General features: G+C 45.6%; 1 protein-coding gene across 10 annotated transcripts in view; it reads right to left on the bottom strand.

Annotated features, from left to right (window-relative positions):
* The window catches only part of LOC142575934 (uncharacterized), a 238,440-nt gene that overhangs the window by 129,870 nt on the left and 84,440 nt on the right, over positions 1–24,130 (bottom strand). For 5 of the 10 annotated variants that reach the window (XR_012826745.1, XM_075685805.1, XM_075685761.1 and 2 more), the window contains 2 exons: positions 20,384–20,536; positions 17,983–18,120 (listed from right to left, as the gene is read on the bottom strand). The exons of 2 other annotated variants lie outside the window; for them this stretch is intronic. Coding sequence is in view for 6 of the 8 variants with exons in the window: in XM_075685751.1 (XP_075541866.1) it covers positions 17,996–18,120; positions 20,384–20,536 (278 nt within the window). In the remaining 2 variants the exon portion in view is untranslated. Of the gene's footprint in view, positions 1–17,982; positions 18,124–20,383; positions 20,537–24,130 lie in introns of those variants that run through there. 3 more of the 10 variants (XM_075685779.1, XM_075685770.1, XM_075685742.1) reach the window with 1 other exon arrangement.

Here is a 24,130-nt window from a genome sequence, read left to right as displayed (position 1 = left end):
ATGGAGCTCTTAAGCACCGCGCATATTCTGTAGCGCAGGGATCCACAATGATGCATAAGATGAAGACAAAAAAGTGCCAGAAGGAGAATATTTCTAAAATATTTTTTTACAATAGCACCTTAGACAAAGTAGTTTATTCTGCCGGTCTTAGCTCAACATAGGTACGCTAAAATATAACAGTGGAATGGCGGTTCCATTTATTCCGCTGCTATTCACTTATATTACCTCTGTAGCAAACACTCACCGGATACCATTGCGTTAAAAGAAGGCTGCTTATTAGCAGAAAAAACATTTCATCTAAAAAATTACTGTACATTTCGTTTAGACCGTCCCTCTCGTGGTGGCGACTTAGTTATCTTTATATCTTCAAAAATTGCGCACTGGGCTAAAATGGCTTACCAGCTTATGCCTTCACAAAGTGAAATTGTAGCAATGAACATTTCCATTCCAGGTCGCATCCCATCGACATTAGTTAATGTTTATTTCCCCGGAGGCATTCTGAACACTAGTGTTCTAGATACAGCAATTACGTCCTGCAGAAAAGAAATAATTTTTGCCGGAGACTATAACTCCCATCATACTTCATAGAGGATCAAGACCGATTCGAGTGGTAAACGTTTGTGGGATTGGACTGCTAACTATAATTTAACATGCATTTATGCAAGAACCCCTACATTTATTTGTATTCAGTCACCTTGCGCGATAGATCTCACTTTCGCTAGTTCTAATTTGTCTATCGCCACATGCTCTCCTATAAACTCGGGCACAAGCAGTGACCATCTTCCCATACTTTTTGAGCTTGTGTGCCCATTGACTCAAATTACTATGCATTCAAATACTTTTGTTAATTTTAGCACATTCCAAAAGGTCTTACACATGGCTTTATTGAATCAGCAATGGAATAATGAAGAAGAAAAGGCCATAAATTTATTTTCTGTTATAGAAGATTGCCTAAAATAGTCTCAATTCACTGCGCACTCCACTAAAAGCGGGTCTTCAAACCCTTGGTGGAACGCAAAGGGCTCACACGATTACAGGATAAAAAAAAAAGCTACGTTGCAATAGCTACTTCATTATCAGTGTCCTAGCAATTGGAGAGACTATAAGTTCGCGGCACAAACATTTAAAAGAGCAGTTACAAATGTGAAAGACAATTTTGATTGTAAGCACTTCGACTTCCTTTCAAATGCCACCAACAGAAGGCCACCAACTACGTCGATTTCTGAGAAATAAAAGGTCCTTCCGGCACAAATAAATGTCTACTCCATGGTCTCAACACCCTGCGAATTGACCAAATTACTGGAAGGTATTGCTAAAGATCTATAATGCCGCCTTGAGTAAATTTTGTCTTATCACGCAACGCCACTTCTCATGTTGAAGATTTCAAAGCAGTTACAGTTTCGGAGCTGAAAAATATACTAAGCCAGCTGCCTAATTCAGTGCCAGACCTCTATGGCATTACTACGGCAATAATAAAAACTTTAAGATATCGTCGCACGTATTGCTTACCATGGTATAAACCATTCGATTAAAAATACGTGGATTCCTCCGGAAGGGACTTGCAAGGATAATCCCATTATTAAAGAAACAAGGTACCGGTTATGTATTAGATAACATTAGGCGAATATCTATTACATCTAACCTAGTAAAGCTCATCGAAAGAATCTTACACGACCGCATATATAACTGGTAGAGAACGTGATTTTGAGCCCAAGCCAAATTGGCTTCAGACGTGCGTGCTCGATTTGGTGTGCCCATGTTGACCTATAAAGTCGTATCCAACTAGCTTGATTGCAGAAAAAATATGCAGCCTTAGTTACTTTGGGTATCAGTAAGGTGTATGACAGCGCATTATTATTGTTATTATTTGTTTTGAACACATATATACAATTAACAGGAAAGGGAAAGCGAGGAGCAGGCGGGCAACTGCCACTGAAAAGGGCACAACGGCTGCCTCCTTTTCAGAAGGGAGGCGACAGCAACACAGAAATGGAAGATAGGAAGGAGGGGAGGAAAGAGGAAAGGAACAGCAACAGGACAGATCTAAAGAATAAAGTAGAGCACGCAGTACAGATCACACATAGTAGGGCGGGTCACTGAAGTTCACGCTACTACAGAATGGTAAATAGAATAGTTTCGATGCTACAAACTTGGATCTAAGTTACAGCGTAGTACAGCGTAACCCAAGTACAGCGTAGAGCATGTAACCCTATAAGCCAGAATGAAGGTCTGCTAAATTTTTTTGTCGCGTGGGTTTGTGAATGTTTAAACGGCAGGGAATTTCACTGCTCTCTATGCGGGTTGTCTTCGTTAACGCATCAGCAGTCAAGAGGTCTCCCACAAGGATCAGTCCTATCGCCATCGCTGTTTAATGTTTTACTGAGTACTGTGCCTTTGCAACAGGATGTGCATGTGTACGTATACGCCGACGACATAGCATTTTTTGCTACATCGGTAGATTTACATGCTTCGTACCAAACTCTACAGTTCTATATGAGCCGCCTAGAATTGTGGCTTGATGGAAGTAATCTCTCTCTTAATATCAGAAAAAGTGCCGTCTTAATTTTCCCTCAAAGCATTCCTGTGCAAATTTCGATTCTTCATCGACAAGAAAGTATCCCACAGGGGAATTCACTTAAATATATGGGTGTAGTGCACACCGCAAAGCTTAATTTGAGCCCGCATATAGAGCATGTTACCTCAAAGGGAGCACACGCAGTAGGAATGCTGCGTAGACTTAGCAGCAATCGATCAGGGTTGCGTCGGAATGTTCTCATTATGATCTATTGCATGTATGTTCACGCGATAATAGAGTTCGGCTGCGTTTTGTTTTCTGGCAGACCTACATATAAAATTCGGCATCTGGTTCTATTAGAACAAGAGACGTTTAGTTTATGACTTCGGCTTCCTAAATTTGTTGCTAATGATACATTATATTAAGAAGCATGCTTGCCTTCTCTTCTCATGCGATTTCATATCCTAACAGTACCAACTTTTCTAAAGATATTTGCATTACCACAGAGGACATCACAATATGTTTTCATTAATGAATCTGCCTCATTTTTTAAATTATCAATGGCACCGCTCACGTTTCCCTAAAGTATTCTTCGTACAAAAACTATTAGACCCATTAAATGTTCACCTATGCGAGGTGGTCTTAGTAAATGCTCATGCTCCAGTCGCAAAAATTGAACTTTATTATATTTTTACAAACAATGGCTAAACATTTTCCCCATCAATATCTGAATAGTACTTTGGAAGACCACCTTGCACACCTGGATACAAAGACCGGTATAGGAGCTGATGTTTCGTTTCTGGAGAAAAGGCAGGTGCGGGCATTGTATTACCACATCTAAATTGGTATTTTTCCGTTCGGCTTCCTGACTTCACGTCTATCTTCCAGGCAGAATTATTGGCAATTGTCGCAGCTTTACGCAAATTACCATCATCTCTGCCATCAGCGGTAATCTTAACTGATTGCCTGCCTGTCTGTTCTTCACAAACCTCGTCCAAATTGTCAGATTCATTAGAAGCTTTCTATTCTCTTCTCCCAGGACACTTACATCTCGTTCATTTAGTGTCGGTGCCAGGCCACAAATGTCAAGCCTTAAACGAATATGCAGAGGCACTCACAGTAGTATCCCACGATGGTCCTATAATCCCCCTTTTACCTACGTCAGCTTTCATCAGTTCGGCGCGATTCAGAAAATATACTTCTGCAAATAACTTGGCCCAATCATCATTGTAAGCATCTGCTTTCCCGCATCTCAATTTTCGTTGGAATAACAAATGGTGCTCCACCAGAAAAATGGAAGTAGCGATTACGAGACTACGGTGCTGCGTCACCTCACTGAACTTTTACTTCCACAGGTCTGGTCAGTTTAGGTCGCCTTTGTGCCCTTTGTGTAATGAGAGTGAATCTCTGCAACACTTCTTTCTGACATGCCACCGTTTCATTATTCAACGGAAACTATTTTTAGAAGAATCCTTCCAAAAGCTTTGCTTGAATTTGACTCTTCCTGTAAATCTTTCCTTTGGGCGTACCGTACTAGGTTACAGCCGAAGGAACGTTTTTGAAGCCCTCTGCATCTTTCTGCGCGAGACAAAAAACTGTACGCTAGAAATTCTTAATACTTATTATACTCAAAATTGTTTTTTATGTAATACTTAGAAAATTGATTATTCATATCTGTAACAGTAGGCACTTTAAATCCTATTTGTAAGATACTTATTTCATTTCACCCTAATTTATTTTTTTTTTAATTGATAACAGTTTCTACACTGCCCGATTCATGGCCAATTGCCCAGAGTGGGTTGCCCCATTTCACTAGGAAAAAAGAACAAGAGCAAGGGCTCAGTCATGTGTTGAGGCAACAACAACTTATTGGAAGGCATACCCTGATAACTGCAACTGTTAATGAAGCCGAACTTTGGCTATGGCAGGAAAAGTGGAAGCGCGAAAACGAAAAAGGAACGGGCATCCCTTCGACTGCTGTTGAAGCGCTCTACATGAGCTACGGCGACATGTTTCCTTCGATCAAGACACTTCTGCGAATACTGACCACTCTCCCTTTCAGCGTTAGCAGTGCCTAAAAGCCTTTCTAGTGGCGTAGCGAGAAATTTCGTTCGGGGGGGGGGGGGGGCGGGCTCATTTTGCAGCTTGGCCTCCTCCTTATAGAAACTGTCGAGCGATCAAATAAATTAAACATCATTAATAACTGCGTTGCCATTGCCAAAGATGCTGCAAACTAATTCTTGAACGCTACGCACTGTCAAGACAAGTAAAATAAGTACTTTTTCATAAAAGAATATACTCGTTTGTCTCAAAAATTGTGCCCGAAATAACTGATAGCAACGCTTCCATGTTTTCTTTATGTTTAATAAGTAAAGCAAGTACACACGAACTTTAGAACTATATCGGTTTGAAACCAGCAAAGCTGTGCATGCCGCTGATATGAAAAATATATAGGCCATGAAATGAACAAGTTGAGGACAAATATTTTAACAAAAGTTTCTTAGCTTCCCTGCATATCTTTCATTTGCGTCTCTCTCTCTCTCTCTCTCTCTCTCTCTCTCTGTCATTCAAGAACCTTGTTTGCATTTTTGTACATATGCAACGACCAGGGAAAAATCTCAATGACGCTGTCCTTTGTTAGAATGTATTGCGCAGGAGCAGCTGTCATCGGTGGTGTATTGTGGGTAATTGCTCCGAAATTATAGTCGCAACAGAGAGCACATATAAAAAGCAGGAGTTCTGCAAAAATATACGAGGGTGCGTCAAATGAAAGTGAGCCAATGCGAATATATGACAAACGGGGTACTTTAGTTAAAAGTAGTCTCCATGAGCATTTAGACATTTGTCCCACTGATTAACAAGTCACGTGATTCCCGTCTCATAAAACGCCTTGGGTTGCTGTTTCAAAAAGTGCGTAACTGACTCTTTCACGTCATCGTATGACACGAATCTAGTTCCCCTGAGCAGTTTTTTTTTTTTTTCAAATGCTCCAAAATGTGGAAGTCGCAAGGCGACAGCTCTGGGCTGTATGGTGGATGTTACAGCGTTTCGCACTTGAACTTTGCCAGTTTTGTATTAACTACATCAGCGACATGGGGACGGGTATTGTCGCGGAGCGAGATGACCCCATCCCTCAATTTTCCGCGTCGTTTGATCTTGATTGCGACACGCAGCCGATCCATCGTTTCACGATATTGGAAACGATCGACAGTTTCTCCAGGTTTAGCAAATTCAATCAATAATGGCCCCTGACAATCGAAAAAAAAAAGTCAACAACACCTCTCCTGCAGAAATGACGGCCTTTGCTTTTCTTGGGGGTAGTGAATTCAAATGTTTCCACTGTAAGATTTGCCGTCATGTTTCAGGCTCGTAGTAGCGGCACCATGATTCGCCCTGGTCACAATTGCAGACCAAAAGTTGTGACCCTCATCGTGATACCGGATTAGATATAGATAGATGGATATAGATTTTATTTCCAGAAATGCAAGTGTTCTGGTGGATACCAAAGGCTAAAAGCTGTTGGAAAAACAGCTTGGCTGGGCCGATGGTCCATTACAAGGCATACATGGTGGTTGCATAAAAAATCGTAACATTGTTAGACACTCATAATAAATTACTTACATGAGTGCACAATAACTAGACCGAAAATAATATAGAGACTAAGAGAAAAAAACCATATTTGATGCATCAGAAAAAATGAAGTGTGTGCAAGGGTTATTAAAAAGCTAACACAATTCGCTCTGACAGACTAAAGAAAACATATCTGATACACCATAAGATAGGAATATATGTGTATGGGTTACAACATCAGTAACACAGTTGGCTCCGAAAAACGATAGACAATCAGTGATCACATGTTTACGAAATGCATTCGCAGTTCCTTGGATGAAGAAGTATATGTTCACTAATATTTATTTAAAATGTATGGAAGATTATGTTGTACTGACTGTAGGCTGTATTTATTACGAAACCTCGGTACATACCACGTATCACTATTTCTTGTATTGGAAGAATTGAATTTTGGTGTTAAAGATGCACTAGACACTAGGAAATTTCGGAGGCAGTATTTGAGAAATAAAATGAATTTAGAAGGCGCAAAGTGTAGAAATATTCTATTTCTATAATTTTATGCCTTGTGAACGATGAGTCAAGGCAGCGCCGAACCTCTCCGTCTTCTGGTGGTGGTTCAAAATCTTGGGCATCCATTGCGCACACAAGAGCCGATAACCGAGATGTTCATGAATTATGGTGTGACCCGAACCGTGACTGATGTTCACACGCCCTGCCAATTCATCGAGGCTTTTCCTCCGTTCTTGCCTAATCAGCCTTTGCAATTGGGCTGGGGGGGGGGGGGGATTGCACGGTGGCTTCGGCCCGGTCTTGTATCGTCTTTGCAACTTTCAAGTCTTTTGAATCGTTTGATCCAACGCTTCACAGTGGCTAATGAAATGCAATGTTCAAAGTACACGGCAGCCATACGGCGACTAATTTCTTTTTTGGAAACATCTTCGTCTGTCAAAAACTTCACGACACCAATCAGTTCAACTTTTGGAGTGTCCATTAAGTCACGCAACCATGTTCAACCCAGTGTATGAGAGCATTAAAGCACCTTGATCCTCACACCTGCATGTCCTTTTTGTAAATGAGAGATGCCTCTGTGCCACGCGCATGCCTTGCAGATAATGAACTGAACCATTATTGCGCAGGGTGGGTTGGCTCACATTCACTTGACTCGCCTTCGTACATTACAAATGCGAAGATACAATGAGATATACAAATGCGAAGATACAGCTTGATAAAGGGCAAAAAAATGTCACTCAAAACAAAGTTCACTGCACATATACACAAAACCTCGCACCAAGATATTTAAATATACGTATAAATCTCCAATAAATCTACGTATCTAAGAAAGAGTCCCTATATATGATGCGTCAAACAAGGCAAATAAACATGTTGCGCAACCACAGATTCACAGATCACAGCCCCCCCCTCCCTGCACTCCCCCTGACGTATCGCGCGCGACGGAAGCCGGCGCACTTCCTCCCCGCTTTTCCCCGTTGCACACAAAAGACTGTGCCACCATCGTCGCCTCAGCCATTCCGCCCCCCCCCCTTCCACCCTTACGCTTTCACTCGCACATACAGCACGCGGCGCGCGGCCACGATGTTATCGCCCTTGGACTTCATACGGAACATGAGGGTGACAGCGACGGCAGTAATTCGCCTGGGGTGTCCATGCAATTGCTATCGCTATAATATAATAGTATCCGCCAAATGAAGCTTCCCGCGGCCCATTACTTTCCGCAAAAGAACAAGTAACAAAATCGAACTTTCACAGTGCGACAATTCGCTGCGCCGCTACAATGTCTTCTTCTTTTGTGGGGCGGGGGGCGCCGAAATGAAATAACGGAAAGGAAAGCATGTTGGCGACAAGCGAATGCCTACTTGGGGCACCTAGTATGGCTACTGAAGGAATATCGAAGAAAATGTGAGACGCTTGGGCTTCAGAGAACCATACGCATACTTCTCGGCATTCTACACCGGCGAGACAAAATTTTCCGAAGAGGTTGCGCTCAAGCGAATGCGTTGCAATTCATCGAGTCCCCGCAGTGATGGCGGCGAGGGACCATGCATTGTTTCTTTTTCTCGTCTGCTAGCCAGAAATCACCCGAAACTCTGCCAGGCGAAAATACACTCGGCCAGAAAAAAACGAACGCGCATCGAAATGCGCTGCGCGGTGGTCAATGCAGCACGAGAAAAATTCGTGCGCTCGGGCTGGTTCGCCAGCCCGCGGGTAGCGAGAAAAGAAAAACAAAGAAGAGCCTCAATGTGTCCTTGCGAATAGAAGTCCAAGTAGAAAAATAAATAAGAACGTGGTTACCTTTGCTTGCTTCAGTGTCTTGAAATGATGCTTTGGCGAAGGTGAAAAAAATGTTGATATTCTTTTCTGTGACATGACGGCACAAATGAGCCACCACAACGATTCGTCGCATCGGATATCGCTGCGTGCTTTGTCAATTTGTCTGATAGTGCGGTGATTTGGCGTGTCTCGTTGTGTGGTCCGATGTACGACTTTAGAAAAGTCAGTGCACCTTTGGCGTCAAATGTTTATAACAACATTAAACCCACAAAGTTCCGAAATTGAAAATCTAAAGCACGACTTCGGAAATGTCAGTACACCTTTCGCATAAAAAGTTTAATTGAACTTTATACCCATAAGGTTTCAGAATTGAAATCCAAGCGCTCCCTTGGATCCGCGGCCTCAGCGAGATGCCTCGACGAGCCCGCCCGCCACGCCTTTGGAACTTTGTGCTCCGATGGAGCTCCTTGCGTTACGATATGTGACTCCCGGTGCATGGGCGTTGCCGCGAAATCCAGACCGATTTCGCAGTTTTCGCGCTAAAATGTGTTTTCAAGCGTGAAAAGGACATTCTAGATAAAATCGAGCATGATTTCCGGCGTCGGGGGTTGTTTTGGTCAGCGGCGCATGGCAACGCGAAAAAATTTCGGGGGGGGGGGGGGCTGAAGTCCCATAAGCCCCCCCCCCCCGGCTACGCCCCTGCTGCGATCACAGGTGAGTGAAACCCGCCTGACCGGTTTGGCCTTGGAACATACGCACAAAGACATCCAGTTGACTGTGAAAAAGTTACCAATCGCGATCGCCAAGGGAAATTGTGGACGACGGAGGTTGGAATGTGTGGTGTAACGCTAGCTTGCTATTCGCCGCTTCAAACTCACTATTTAATAGGAACTGTCTAAATCTACCAAGCTGACATTCTACTTCTCTAATCTGTAATTTTGTTTCAGTATTATTTCTGCACAGTCTGGTACATGAACTGTACTTTTAATTTTTCATTTGCAATAAAGTTTCGTTGTCTAAGTATTTTCGCATGCCCTCTCTGATTGTCAGTTTTGAGGAAGTGCATGAATGTATCTTTTGGGCGTACGTCAACTATGACTTGTATTGCTTTCGTGACCTTCGTGTACTCTTTAAACTTCAATAAAATTCAAAATACCTATCGAATTGCTCCTGTAGAGCGGGGTGCAGTAGCTATAATTACACGTGCGTTTCGTTCCCCGAGCTGCAATTAGTGCGATGTATAATCACAATATTATTTCTTTTGTAGAATTTCGGGAGGACTTACGCTTTGCGCTGCAATCATGCTGATTGTGTAGCGTTTATAGCAAGTACTAAAGTGGGATGAATGTTCTATAAATATGTCGCTGCTACATGCTGTACCTCGAATTTCAGATTGAACAGATCTTGCCTTTGCAACGTTTTTGCATAAAAATGTTACAATGGTTTTGTTGAATGCGCTAGCCCTCGTTCAACGGGCATGATTTGATTAATGTTATTTTGTCACTGCATAATTCTACAAGCGGTAGCGATTGTGCCATGCTTTCTTTCATCTTCAGGTTTACAGTGATATTCTCCTATGTATGAGTAACTTCTCGCGTCATTATTATGACTTAAAGTTAATGTAGAATAATAATTATTTAAATGAAATTACATGAACTTCATTTATTGTGAAAAATAAAATAATACTCACAACTGCAGCATTCTGTGTCTATTATGTTACAATTTCGCGCTCCACCCAGCCCAATTATCTGTTAGAAATCGCATCTATTAAGACACCAACATGAGTGCTCACTCAGTCTAACAATGGCATTGCGTTTGTTTTCCCTGTAATGCGTCGAGAACCAAACTTCGTGATTAAAAGACTTAGCGGAGTAAATTGTGAAGTTATCCGAAGCGTGGTCACCTGTATATTTTTATTTCGCAGGATACTTAATGAGCGGTAAAACCGATTAAAACAAATGAGTGGGATGGCTCTTATTAGCAGTGTCTATATTATGGTGTGAGTCTTGTGACAACAGTATCTCCATAAAACAACAAGGAAAGGATTCCCCCACGGCGCTCTCTCTTCGTGAAACCGCCCCCCCCCCCCCCTCGAAAAAAAAATAGTGGCTGGATTAGCCAAGGATGACAATCGCAATATAAAACACCAGCAAGTAGAGGACAAGTAAACAAAAGCACATCTTACAAAAATAGAGGACCAACCACAGATGAAAAAGAAGCAGAATGGTGTATCCGAACAGAAATAAAATAAACACACTATCAATACTAGCGAAGTACATATACTGCTGACGTCCACAACGGTGTTTGATAATGGCGGCCGAAGTTATTGCCGCCACGTTTTGGTATATATCGATTGCATGACAGCTTGGCGACAGCGGCGGCTGCACCACGACGATGGCGTGGCGACGATGGAGAAGCTGGCGACGACGGTAGCATGACTACACTCTTAGGCAAAGTTACACCCTTTGGAGTGCCCCCTCTGCCACACAACAATGATCGTTATCTGCCTTGATGCGTTTCCTTTCTTGAAAACGCCGTGCCCGCTACTTTCCTGTCGCGAATGCTATCATGCTGATAACGTGCATGCCGTTCGTTACTGGAAAGTACCGGGCTCGCAGCGTTAAAGAAACGAAACGCATCAAGGCAGATGACGATTATTGTTGTGTAGCAGAATGGGCACTCCGAAGGGTGTAACTTTTCCTAAGAGTGTACGACGCCGTGGGGACAAAATAATCACGACAGTGTGACCACGACGGCGCGGCGTCAGCGGCATGGCGACAACGGAATGACGACGATTGTACGATAACGGCTGCGCACCGGCGCATCCGTTTTCGCTAGCTTGCTCCACGGAGGCCACATAGCACTTCGACCATTCAATTTAAAAGCATGCAGACCCCCCCCCCCCCCCCCACTCTAGGAGTCGGCCTAAGCAAAGCTGGGGTGAGCCGGTAAGACAAAACGGCGAACCTCGATATGAGACGCGCCGCGGAGTTATGCAACAAACCCGTCCCACGACAGTCGCCCCCGGCGGCGGAGAAAGGTGACACATCGCCAACACAGCCACATCTAACCCTTCCGATGTCACAAAGCTCTCGTGTGACAAGTTGTGTGTTTCAAAGAGCTAGTTGATGTTCCGCGACCAACGCGCCTCACAACTCGGTTCCATAGCTCTCGCGCGAAAGTACGAGAAGCGGCTTCTCCTCTTCCCTCCGGCGCTAACCTCGTTCTCATGTGAGAAACTCGCCAGTGTACAGCCAAGGCCATTCGTATTACAAGGAACTGCACCCGTGGGCACAAATATTATTGAGGTCTGCGAACATGTAGGTACAAACGATTCGTGAGTTTTATAGCTGCCGCCAGGGTGTTTGCATGATTGAACTAGAACTCCACCACCAAACAGGCCGGCGTTGCCGTCAACGCGAGGTCATAGAGAAAGGAATTGGCCTCGAGCTCCACCACTGGAAAAGCTGGCGTCACCGTCGGCGTGACGTGCTAGGAGGCATCACGTGGACATAGCGGCCGCGTCGGCTGCTTCGGGCGCGCCGAAGCGAGCTGAAAACGAGTTTAAATTCCCTCGTACGCTGCGGTCCTCATTCAGTAGCGAAATTTTCCCGCTTCGAGTGTCTCCTTTACAACGCTTGAAAGCACTACAATAGGTAATGGCTGCCTTTGAAGGCGCGCAACATGGTAGGCTACTGCTCGGTGCCGCAGGGCCGGACGCACGTAACGGACGCCGGTGTCAGCCTTGTTCACACGTAGCCGCAGGACCAGAAGCTGCGTGAAGCTTGGCTCGCGAAACATAAAACCGGCAAACAGTCATCCGCTACAACTCCGGGTATGCAGCAAGCACAGACGCGAGGAAGATTTCTGCTACGGCGCCCGGTCTGCGATGTTCTGAAAACGCGCACTGAGACGCTCGCCCGAGTCCGCTGCCCGACTAATGTCATGACGGTTTGGTCTATGAACTTGTCAATGCTATAGATACTGGCAAGTTCAGTGGAGTGGAAAGGCAGCGGTAAGAAGCACATTTAAAAAAAGCATGGCATATGGTCCTGTTTGTGTTATGAATTAATGCATTGGATTACAAAAAAGGAGCAGCGGGAAATTGCACACTGAGACCACCGATAAACATACAGTGCGACGCAACTCGAGAAATAGTATATATATAGAAAGGTCAAAGAATTTAGAAGAAAAAAAAATGGAATCGTCGCGACGGCGCATCACAGTCCCCGTAGGCGTCGAAGTCTCTACAATGAAATTATTTTTGAACAGCTCTGATAGCGCCCACGCAACAATGGTTGCTTGCATACTGTCAAATGCTCATATTCTGCGGCCTAAAGGTCATGGCACGGTGCGAGAACGCGCGCGCGGAGAAAGCGAAACAGTGCGCGGACAAGCATGTAGACGCGCAGTCGGTCGCTGCGAATCTGCGCGATCGCTGCATTGAGGCTTCGTTCTATTACGCTCCATTTAGTTATACAAACCCTAAAAGAACATATTTCACATAGTTTGCTCTCAGCGTTTACCTACCTTTCACGCAAGAAGCCGGTTCGGGAGACTCCATCGCGGCGACCGCGCGCAGTGGAGTTCACTGTACGTATTGGGTAAAGAGATAGCATCTGTAAACGATTGTGTGCTTTCAGTTCGCCCAAGATTATTATTTAGACAGTAAGAAACTTCTCTCGTTTCGAAAGTGCTTACAGAAATTTCCGGGAGAGCTCGCGCGTAGTGTTTTCAGTCAGCGCTGACAGTAAAACCTATGAGGAGCGCGCCACGTGATCCCTCATACTACGCCAGCGAGGCGCTTCCGATAGATGGCGACTCCGTAACTCCTCGCCGCCAATAGAACAAGAGCGGACACTCGGCAAAAATTGGAAACAGGAAACACGTCACGCTATGGTATTAACGCCGACGAATTGGGGCCGCGAGCATGGAAAAAAAAAAGTGAAATGAGATTAACAGAAATTGTTTTATTTTTTTTATTCTTTCCCAGAAAAAGTAAAAATATCTGCATATAAATTAAATTAAACATTGCGGCTTAATTCCGTTGCCTAGCGACAGGCGAACCGGCGAATGACGAGTCAGATGTTTGCATCATTCGTCAGACACACCGCCGAAGCGAGAGAGGCCGGCCGCGCATCTGAGCGTTGGAGTGTTCGGGCACCCGTCTGCCTGTTTTTCTATTTTGAGATTTAGCCTGGTTTGGTGGCCTCCCGGCGAATTATTGCGTTCATTCGGAACTTCGACATGGCACCACTGCACTATTGGACTGCGGCAAGGTGAGAAACTTTGTTCGACAGTCTGCGACGCACTTCAAGCAATTAGGCTTGCTGCTCGGCACCTAAGCTAGACTTGTGACGCAGTTAACGAAAAACAGCGTGGTCGTCGTGGAGCAGCATTTGAATTAATGAATCGTACTGGAAGATGTTTGCGACGCTTTATGTGAGCCCCAATATTATTTTAACTAATTTCAGTAGTTTTTGGGCACGCTAGTCGCACAAGGTGCTGTGACGCAGTTTCGCGTGTACTGAATTTTACTGCGACAAGTTTTGGCGCTTTCTCTGACTGCCAACATTATTGAAACTAATTTCATTACTTTTTGGGGTACATTTTGAGCGCAGTGAGCGCGCCTGGCGCTGTGACCTAGCAAGAATCAGCTCGGCCGTGGTGCGCGGTTTCGCGCTTTAATGCACTGACAAGTTCATGGCGCTTTCTCTGGCGCCCAGCATTGTTGAAAATTATGTTCGGTACTTTTGTGTTATGAGGCCCGCTCGCCGCGCCTGTTGTGACGCAGCGAAAAGCAGCTCGGCCGTGGTGACAAAGTTAGTTTGGCGCGCACTGAATCTTACTGCGACAAGTTTGTGGCAATTTATATGTCCCCACAACAATTTAAGCCTTCTTTCGGTACCCACGCTTGTCGAAAACGCGACGAGCAGTCGTCAAGAGTGATAGCACGGCAGTGCGTTGCTTGAGCCTGCAGAACGCACAAGAGATAAGCCAAGGAGCTCAAACGCCAGGAACTAGTAACTCGAAAATTCTGTCTTCTGAACGGCACCCACGCATTTCTCTTGAGTGCGAGTAGAAGGAATTCTGCGAGCGTCCAGCGTACTCTGGTTGGAGAGCCTGTGTTGTGGCCACCTCTGTGTATTCGTAGCGTACTATCGCGTCGGTTGTAGCCAAGTTCGCGAAACGCGCCGTAGCCCGCGCATTCGTGCTATTAAAGTGCAGGAAATAAGTCTTGGGAAGAGGGGAATGCTTGGAATTAGAATGTGTTTGTGGTATGTACGGTATTGCTTGGGATGAGTCGTGTATTTTCTACGCCGTGTGTATATACGAACTGCTTTTCTTTGTAATGCCGCCCATTCACCATTTCCGCACGCTTCGCCTCTATACAGGCATTATTCTTACATGTTAATACCAAAATAACACTTGGTTGTAATTTTTTTCAGCTCACGTCCTCTGGCGGAGCTTCCTGCGGAAACTACTGCTGCCTACCTGGTGCCACAACGTTGGATGAATGCACAAAAAGCCCGCGACGAGCATTTTTAAAGGATAAAATAAACATTTCCTCATTTCACAAGGTGTCTTGAGTCTTTATGAGAGTGCACGTGGCACATATTCAATGGAGGCTTGTGAAGATCGTTCGCAATTCATTTTACTTATTAATAAAATGATTTGCAAAGAAATATTTAATACATAGAAAAATTAATATTAATAAATATTTGCTGCAAAAGCAAAAAAAAAAAATACAACGGAGCCGGCGTGACGCGCACCAGCTAGCATTCAAAACGCGCGCGCACATAACCGAAACCGGAAGTGTGCTTCAGGTATTAACGCCCACGGCTTGGTGCACTGCAGTCAATTCGGCCGCTGGGCTCTATGGGAGTGTCCGCTCTTGTTGTATTCCGTTCTCTATGGCCAGGTTCTAGGCGCAGGATCACGTGACGACGGCACGCCGCGGCTCTCGCGGTGGGAGCAAGCGCAAAACAAATTTTTCTTAGAAATGGGCTGCCACTGCGTCTTTCTTAACTTCCTTGATTACAGTTGATTTGTCCTCTTAGAGCTTTGTACGGTTGCGTTAGCAGTACAAATTTCTTTATATAACGCGTCCAATAATGGGATTACTCCCATATGCGCCCCCCCCCCCCCGATGCGAGATCCGTTACCAAAGTCTGTGTTTCACAAGTACTCAGAAGACATTATACTGCGATAAGTTTGACTGTGCGAGCTCGTAATAAGACACTAGTGTATCCTACGCGCTGTGGCAATTGGTTTAAGGGAATATTTTACCGGTGACTGGGAAGAACGCTGCTCCTGCTTAGTGATCATATGTATGTAGAGACCGCACGACCCAATTGGACACAATCTCGACCATGCACATGCCACGCATGACGACGACGGAGCGATGACGACAACGAAGGAAGGGCAACGACGGCACGACGACGCAAAGATGAGAACGACATGACGATGACGCAATGACGACAACGATGTAAGGATGATGGCATGACGACCATTGGATGATGACGCTGGAGTGACGACGATCGCGCGATTACAACGTGATGCGGTTGCTAGAATGATGCCGATGGTATAACGACGACGGCGTAGCCAGGGAGAGAGGGCACACAGGGCCCGTCGTGCTCCCTCCCCCCACCCCCCATTTATGTGTACCAGGATACATATTAAGATGTCGTGCGACAGCGCTCGTCTGCGTCAGCATAACAATGCATCTTACTTGTCTTGCTTACTCTGAGGTGCCACAACAACTAATCAGCTGATTAGCCACTACCAATAATGCATCGGCGTAATATGGCATCCTACCTGTCCTACTTACTGCTCTGCGGTGCCACAACAAGTGATCCGCTGATAATCCACTAGCTATATAACGCCAGTGTGCCAAAGTCTTTTACATGTCCTGCTTACTACTCTTTAATGCCACAACAGGTAATCTGCTGATTAGCCACTACCCATAATGCGTCGGCGTAATACAGCCTCTTACCTGCGCTGCTCTGTGGCACCACGACAGAGGATCGGCTAATAAGCCACAAGCTATATAACGGCCGTGTACCAAGGCTTCTTACCTGTCCTACTTACCCGCCGTGGTTGCTCAGTGGCTATGGTGTTGGGCTGCTGAGCACGAGGTCGCGGGATCGAATCCCGGCCACGGCGGCCGCATTTCGATGGGGGCGAAATGCGAAAACACCCGTGTGCTTAGATTTAGGTGCACGTTAAAGAACTCCAGGTGGTCAAAATTTCCGGAGTCCTCCACTACGGCGTGCCTCATAATCAGAAAGTGGTTTTGGCACGTAAAACCCCAAATATTATTATTATTACCTGTCCTACTTATTGCTCTGCAATGCCACAACAGATGATCTGATTAGCCACTAGCTACAATGAGTCAGCGTAATATGTCATCTTACCTGCGCTACTCTGTGGTGCCACGACAGAGGATCTGCTGATAAGCCACTAGCTATATAACGCGAGTGTACAAAGGCATGCATGTTACCTGTCCTGCTTACTACTCTGCAATGCCCCATCAGATGATCTGCTAATTAGCCCCTAGCTATAATGCGTCCACGTAATACGGTATCTTGCCTGCCCTACAACATCTTACCTGCACTACTCTCTGGTGCCACGACAGGTGATCTGCTTATAAGCCACTAGCTATACAACGCCAGCATACCAATTAAGGCATCTTGCCTTTCCTACTTACTATTCTGCAATGCCACGACAGGTGATCTGCTGATTAGCCACTAGCTAGAACGTGTCAACGCAATACGGTATCTTACCTGTACTACTCTGTGGTGCCACGACAGGCGAACTGCAGATAAGCCACTAGCTATACAACGCCAGTGCACCAATTAAGGCATCTTCTCTAGCGTGTGGCATTTTACCTGCTGCACTACACTGTGGTGTCACGACAGGCGATCTGCTGATAAGCCACTAGCTATATAACGCCAGTGTACCAAGGCATCTTACCTGTCCTGCTTATACTCTGTAATGCCACAACATATGATCTGCTGATTAGCCACTATATACTACAGCTATACGCGTATATAGCGTGAGCGTAACGCCGGCATCTTACCCGCCCGACGGAGTTCAATGTAAGCGCACAGTACCCGCCCAGGCGAAATCGCAGATGCTTGTTCGCACATTCGGCTACGTAGGGAAGTCTTAGAAAGCCCTCCTCGAGTGCTGACATCGTTGTGCTTGTTTCTTGTCCTCTCAGAACAAGAGCGTGGACCACAACATGCTCTGCTAATTCGTCCTAACACGCAAGCGCATAGTCCGTGGAGATCGACTTGACGTATTTAAGCGAAGCTCACACCTACACCATCAAACTCACTATACGGCACGTTCACACAGCACATTCAGTGACGCATTTAATACCAGTTTTCTTTCAGAACCGGAACTACGCGCGATAAAACAAGATACATTTGCCTAGCGATATTGGGCAGAACACATCGTCGTCTGCTAGGGAACAACCCCGAATATGGCGACCGGCGCCGAAGCACCGCAGTGCCGAGTTGCGGCGGAGCTTCAGTGCATAAACCCTATGGTAGCTTCTGTAGGCAGTATTTTGCACTAATCAAACAGGGGAGTGACCGAAACGTTTTTTGAGATTTATTTTCTATACTCCTCCTCACAAACACACTTCGTCCAGAGGAATCCACCACAGTGTCCTCGCAGAGGCTTACTATTGTTGTTGTAGCACTCCACAATGCACAGGTCATCTTCGAAGGGGCAACCTTCTGGTTGGAGAGGTGGGGCCCAAGGGAAAAAAAAAGATAAGTTGCTCTTTTGTTTCATTTCTTTAACCAGCAGCGCGCTTTCTTTCATGGCACGTAGTCGGCAAAATACACACACAAAAGAAAAATGACAGTTGTAAGTAGAGCCCAAGAAGAAAAGTATATGTTCCAAATAACACAAATAGCAGCTTTAGTTACTGAATGTACTTTGAGGGCACATTTGCAAGCATACATACGACTGTTACTTTTAAGGAGCACTATACCAAGTATGCGATTAAAAATACTGCTGTTTGTATTTCCGCAATGTTTACTATGCAACAAAGAAGAAGGAATAAAGTTTTTTACAATGTTTGGGATATCATGGTTGACTCTGTTATCCTGTGCGATTCAAAGATGAGCAGATGTGAAGTATTTAACGCTCGCTGTTCTTTAGTGCGGTAGCACAGCAATTAATTAAAAACTTACTTTCACTATCAGGAAACGCTTAAACAAAGCTGGGTAGGGAGGCATGAATATGATAGATAATACTCGTATAATAGGAGGAGGAAGACTAGAAGGAAGTTTACTGGTGCATGAGTAGGCGTTCCTTATATAAACAGTGTTTGCCGCTGCGTTATGGACCTGCCACTGGCTATACTAAATAACTATAGGCGATTATTTAAAAAAAAAACGTTAATGAAAAAATCCGTGCAACTAATTTGACCCTACTTGTCCAGGAAAATTGTGTCCGCCAAAGCGCATAAACCACCTGTACAAGCACCGTCTGGGCATTGTTAGGATTGGGGGCTCAATCCCATCGCTCGTAACCCGTTGTCAAGATTGGAGTCCGGCATGAATTAGAAGGTAGCTGACCCATGCAGTCGTCCAACTTATCCACGCTGAGGACGTTGATGAAGGGAAGGACTGCTTCTCACCGAGAACGAGGAATATGGGTTTATTTACAGTATCTACATCAGTCAAGCATGACTGCGAGAGAAAGTACCTCAGTCTAACATGACTGCTTGAGAAAGTACATCAGTCTAACATGACTGCTTGAGAAAGTACCTCAGTCTAACATGACTGCTTGAGAAAGTACCTCAGTCTAACATGACTGCTTGAGAAAGTACCTCAGTCTAACATGACTGCTTGAGAAAGTGCACTGAGAAGCCGCACAACAACGGTTTATAAACACTCGGTCCCCCCCTCGATCCCAAAGTGACGGAAACGTTCGTCCAGTCATCGTAAACAAGCCGCCTCTCTGCGGGATGGCTTACACACACAAGCTTCCGCACAGGTTCACGGTCCGGAGCCGACGTCAGACGGACTTCGTAGAGCTCGGGGCTTGTGTCAGGAAAGGTGCCTTTTATTCCCGATCTGACCCCCCATTGTCTTGCGTCTTGGACGGCGCGTGGGAAGGAGCCGCGAACTACGTTCCCGCGAGCACTCCCCCGCTCGCGGCAGACCAGGGTGGCGGTGGCGGGCTCCGTAGCAATAGTTGGTGCGCCGATTGCATTCAGTCACAACGGCGACGAGGCTAGAGCGTAATGGTGGCGTTCCAAGAAAATTGACGCCGCTGTCGCAACAGGCTGGCAAAACTTGCACCTCAGCTGGGCCGTTCTTAACAGTATCTAGCATAACCTTATTGCTAAAATTATTGATCGTTCAAGTTTGAAGGCCCTGCATATTTTTATAAATGCCTAGCAGAAAATTCTGCCTAGTCTTGGTTCGCATAGACTGTGTAAGTTGTGTGGTATATTGCCGTGCCAGTATTGGACCTTTGTTATCATTAGGGTGTATTACATTGTTAGTGTCTGACATTTATTTGGCCGATTCGTACATATATCAGTATTACATATACTTAATTCTTTCGAGAGCTCGGTACTTTTGCAAGCAACTTACTATCTGCCAGACATGAACATTTTGGACTCGAAGTATGAATAAGTCTTTGTGACGCGAATTTCTCATTAACTCGTAAGCGCATCCGTGCGTGAGTATATTTCGAGCGTAAAACATCGTTCATGAACAGATTCATTATGGGGACAATTGTTTGTAGATATTCCGGTCAAGTTTTTCAGGGGAGCAGGGGTGTAACAAATGCTTGAGGTAAAAGTGCGTATGTGTAGCTGCTGGCCGCGCACACTTCGAAATAACCTGAGAAATATGCTTTGATGGCGCTTGCTTTTAAAAATGTTCCATCTTTTTTAACACCCAAGAACGAAGTAAGTTCGACTAAGCTAAACCCAAAACTTCAAACATAGAAACTGTTTAAGAAGAATAAACTCACGTGAAACGTTAGCCTTGATTCCGAATTTGCGGAGTAGGTCACCGAGAGAAGTAGGCACTACTTTGGTGCTGGAAATGTTTTCAGTAATATTTCCTTTCACTTTGTTGAATACTTCTTCGATGTCGTCGATGATCGTTCCGTTGACCAATAGGCCTGCATGATTAATATGACAATGCAATCGATATTTAGGCTCCACAACACACAAAGCATCTGCGATAATGACACATAAGCGAAATATCATGATCAGAAAGCCGCTCTTCAGAGAGGAGTTATGGAAAGCTGTCATATTCGCACCTCTCGCACGACGCTTCGAAGTCAACACATCTGTGATGAAGCGGGGTAATGAATATTGTAGCATGGCCAGAGTCGCTAAGAGAACTCATGCATTTCTTTGCAATTCAAAATTGGTTCTGATTGCATCATTTTACAATGGCGATTCTTTTTTTGCTTCGAATTCTGTTGAATAAACAGCAAGTGATCGCTTGTCGCGAACCGATAGAATTCCAGGCGACCTCCGCGTCGTCATAAATGATGTTATGTGAGCATTCTCCACCGGCGAGTCAGACAAATGGTTTTATTATGCAGATGGATCGTATCGTAAAAGAGTGCGCTCGTGATGAGTTGCCCCATCCCATTGTGGCATGCTCACGATCATCACAAAGCCACGAACACTTGAATAGCTGGGCCACGGAAGCTGTCACCAGTTCTGCAAGTGGAGCCTTTCTCCTGCATCTATCCATTATCCAGGAGAAAGGCTCCACTCCTGCATCTATCCATTGTCCATCACGTCCTTCGCGTCGTGGCAGCAACAAGATGGGGCCCCTCGGAGTCGTCATTACTCCAATTGTACCGAGCACTATTCGTAGGGTATATACGGTACAGCATGCCGGCGCTCTCAAGCATGGGACTTAGTTGTGTGCGCGCGCTGGAGAGCATTCAAGCTCAGGCATTGCGCACATGTTTGGGCCTCCCACGATACTCGTCAACCAATGGAACAATAGCGGAAGCTCGTGCTTGTCCTATTCGGGTGTACTTGCTCTGCGAGCCTCTTCGAATGTACCTCCGCGTGTTGACCCGACACAGGCACCATCCTCTGTCATCGCTCCCTACCACACACCCAGGTTCCAGCTTTTCAATGACTATATCGCGGCATCAGAGTGTTTTGCCGTCGAGATTCTCGCCCGACTGTATTCCGAGAACACCCCCGTGGGTTCTGCCTAAACCTGTCGTTACATTGCAGATCCCTGGAATTACTAAAAAGTCTTTCGTTGCATCTATTGGCCTCAGGCAACTCACCCTGTTGCACATTTCTACAGAGTACGGAGATACTGTACATGTGTATACCGATGGCTCTGTCACACCATATGCCTCCACTGCAGCCTTCGTCATTCCACATATGATCATCGCTCGCCGGTTTAAACTAGACCATAGCTCAACATCAACTGCCGCAGAACTTGTTGCTATCCGGGAAGCACTTCGATTTCTCTCCGAGAAGCGTCCTCACGCATGGACGATATTCTGCGATTGCAAGCCAGCTCTGCAAACGATTGACTGTGTCCTCAGACGGGGCCCGTATTATTCTATGGCTATAGAAATTACAGAGTATCTCGACCACGCAACAAGAAATGGCCACAATGTCATCTTTCAGTGGATACCATCACACTGTGGCGTGATAGGGAACGAACAGGCAGACGCTGAAGCAAAAACTGCTTTAGATAATGCTTGTGAAGTACGCATTCCGTTCTCACGAACAGACACAAACGCCCTACTTCGTCGCGTAAACCACAACTCTACGTTGGAACACTGGGCCCAACCAGATCGACGACACAAGCGATTACACAAATGGGACCAAGAAATGAGATTTCGTATGCCTCACAAGTTCAATAGAAACCACACGAGCATGGTGCACCGGATTCGCCTTGGTGTCGCATTCACCAACCGTTATAGAAATATGATAGGTGCCAGTGATACTAGCCCAAACTGTGAATGCTGTGAGGTGCCAGAAACACTTGAACATATATTTTGCGTGTGTCCCGCGTACGCGCAAGAACGACAGCAACTTGTCTCTTCCATAGCAAACATCCATGAGAGACCGCTATCGGACGAGTTTCTTTTAGGTCCTTGGCCTAATGCAACCAGCGCAGCCCTGGTAACACGAGCCGCTGTAGCTTTTCTCCAAGCCACTGGGCTGGACGCACGCCTTTAGAGATACCACAACTCTGAATTTGTATATACGCATCTCTTCCTTATACCATCATCATTCATCAGCCCTTTCCCTCCCCGTCCCTTTTCCCCAGAGTAGAGTAGCAGGCCAGAGCAAGTTATAGCTCAGGCCGACCTCTCTGCCTTTCTGTAAATAAATTTCTCTCTCTCTCTCTATCCATTGTCCACAGCGGCAAACCCAAACGGAGGCTTGTACGGAGCGTTATCGCATAGCGACTAGCAAGTCACGCTTTCATCTGCCGTCTCACCATCATAAACAGTGTGACGTGCATACAGCGATCTGTTGAAGTGAGTCGGTGATTTCTCGTGCACGAGCATCAAGCTTTATACGACGCAGTGATCGTAGGTCTTGCTAAACTGGCTGCGTTGAGAAGCTAAGACGTAAAACTAACTTGTGAATACCGTTCACCGACTCCTTAGAATTATTGATTAATTATAATTAATTCATTAATTCGTTAATTATTGTGAAGCAAAAATTAGAAGACAACAAGAAGCAAATGTTCGAAGTCCTTGCAAGCAAAGCATTATATTGTGTTAGTCCAAAATATGAGGACAATGCAACTCGCCCGACTTCTTTTTGTTCTGTTGCCAATACGCGAATGACTTCAAGTACCGCGTATACTCGTGTAGTGGCCGCAGTTTTTTTTTTTTTTTTTAGTCTGATAGCAATTATATGGACACTCCAGGCGCACTTCTGCCATCGGCTTCGGCGTCACCGTGAGGTTCTGTATAAATTCCAAGGGCAATATAATCATCGCCGTGCGCTGTATGCTGTGTGGGCGAATGAAAGCGTGCGAGGGTGAGCACGCGATCGCGGCTCAGTCTCGCATACGCAACGGCGGAAAGCGGAGAGGAAGCGCGTCGCCTTCCGTCGCGCGCGAGGCTTCTGGGGGAGGGTAGTGATTGAGGGGCGCGTTCTACTCAGGGCGTCCCGGGCGGCTGTATCTTGAAAGCCATCTGCGACGAGCAAGTCCCCTAGGTATTCTCTGTGGCGCAAAATACATTTCTTGAAAAGGGACAGAAGAAAGGAAGACAGTGAAGCGCCAATCTGTGGCGCTTCACTGTCTTCCTTTCTTAGCGCAATCTTCCTTTCTGTCCCTATTCAAGAAATGCATATTGCGCCACAGAGTATACCTAGGAAATCTAAGCACCAACTTGCCCAAGAAGTCCTTTCGGTACAGAGTCCGCGCTGCGCTGTCTTTTCGCGGCGAACATCGCGTCGATGCGAGCGGCTGCACGAAGGTCCTTTCGTTCGTTGTTGCTGCCGCGTTTCCCCACTGCAGCCTTCTGACGGCGAGTTTCCGCGGTGATCGAATGAGATGTGTTCATGTTGGCTTGTGCGCGCGTGAAAGCATGCTCGCTAATTTAGTTATCAATGTTCAGTTATCCTGTATACACATTGCCTCATGACTTCGAGCGTACCGGAATCATGGAATAACGCTATCCATAAGAAAGGGGACGCCAAAGACTTGAAAAATTATAGACCAATCAGCTTACTGTCCGTTGCCTACAAAGTATTTACTA

This window comes from Dermacentor variabilis, chromosome 1 (assembly GCF_050947875.1).
Source record: "Dermacentor variabilis isolate Ectoservices chromosome 1, ASM5094787v1, whole genome shotgun sequence".
NCBI lineage: Eukaryota > Metazoa > Arthropoda > Arachnida > Ixodida > Ixodidae > Dermacentor > Dermacentor variabilis.
Note: the sequence above shows the minus strand (reverse complement) of the source record. Positions and strands in the feature narration are given on the sequence as shown.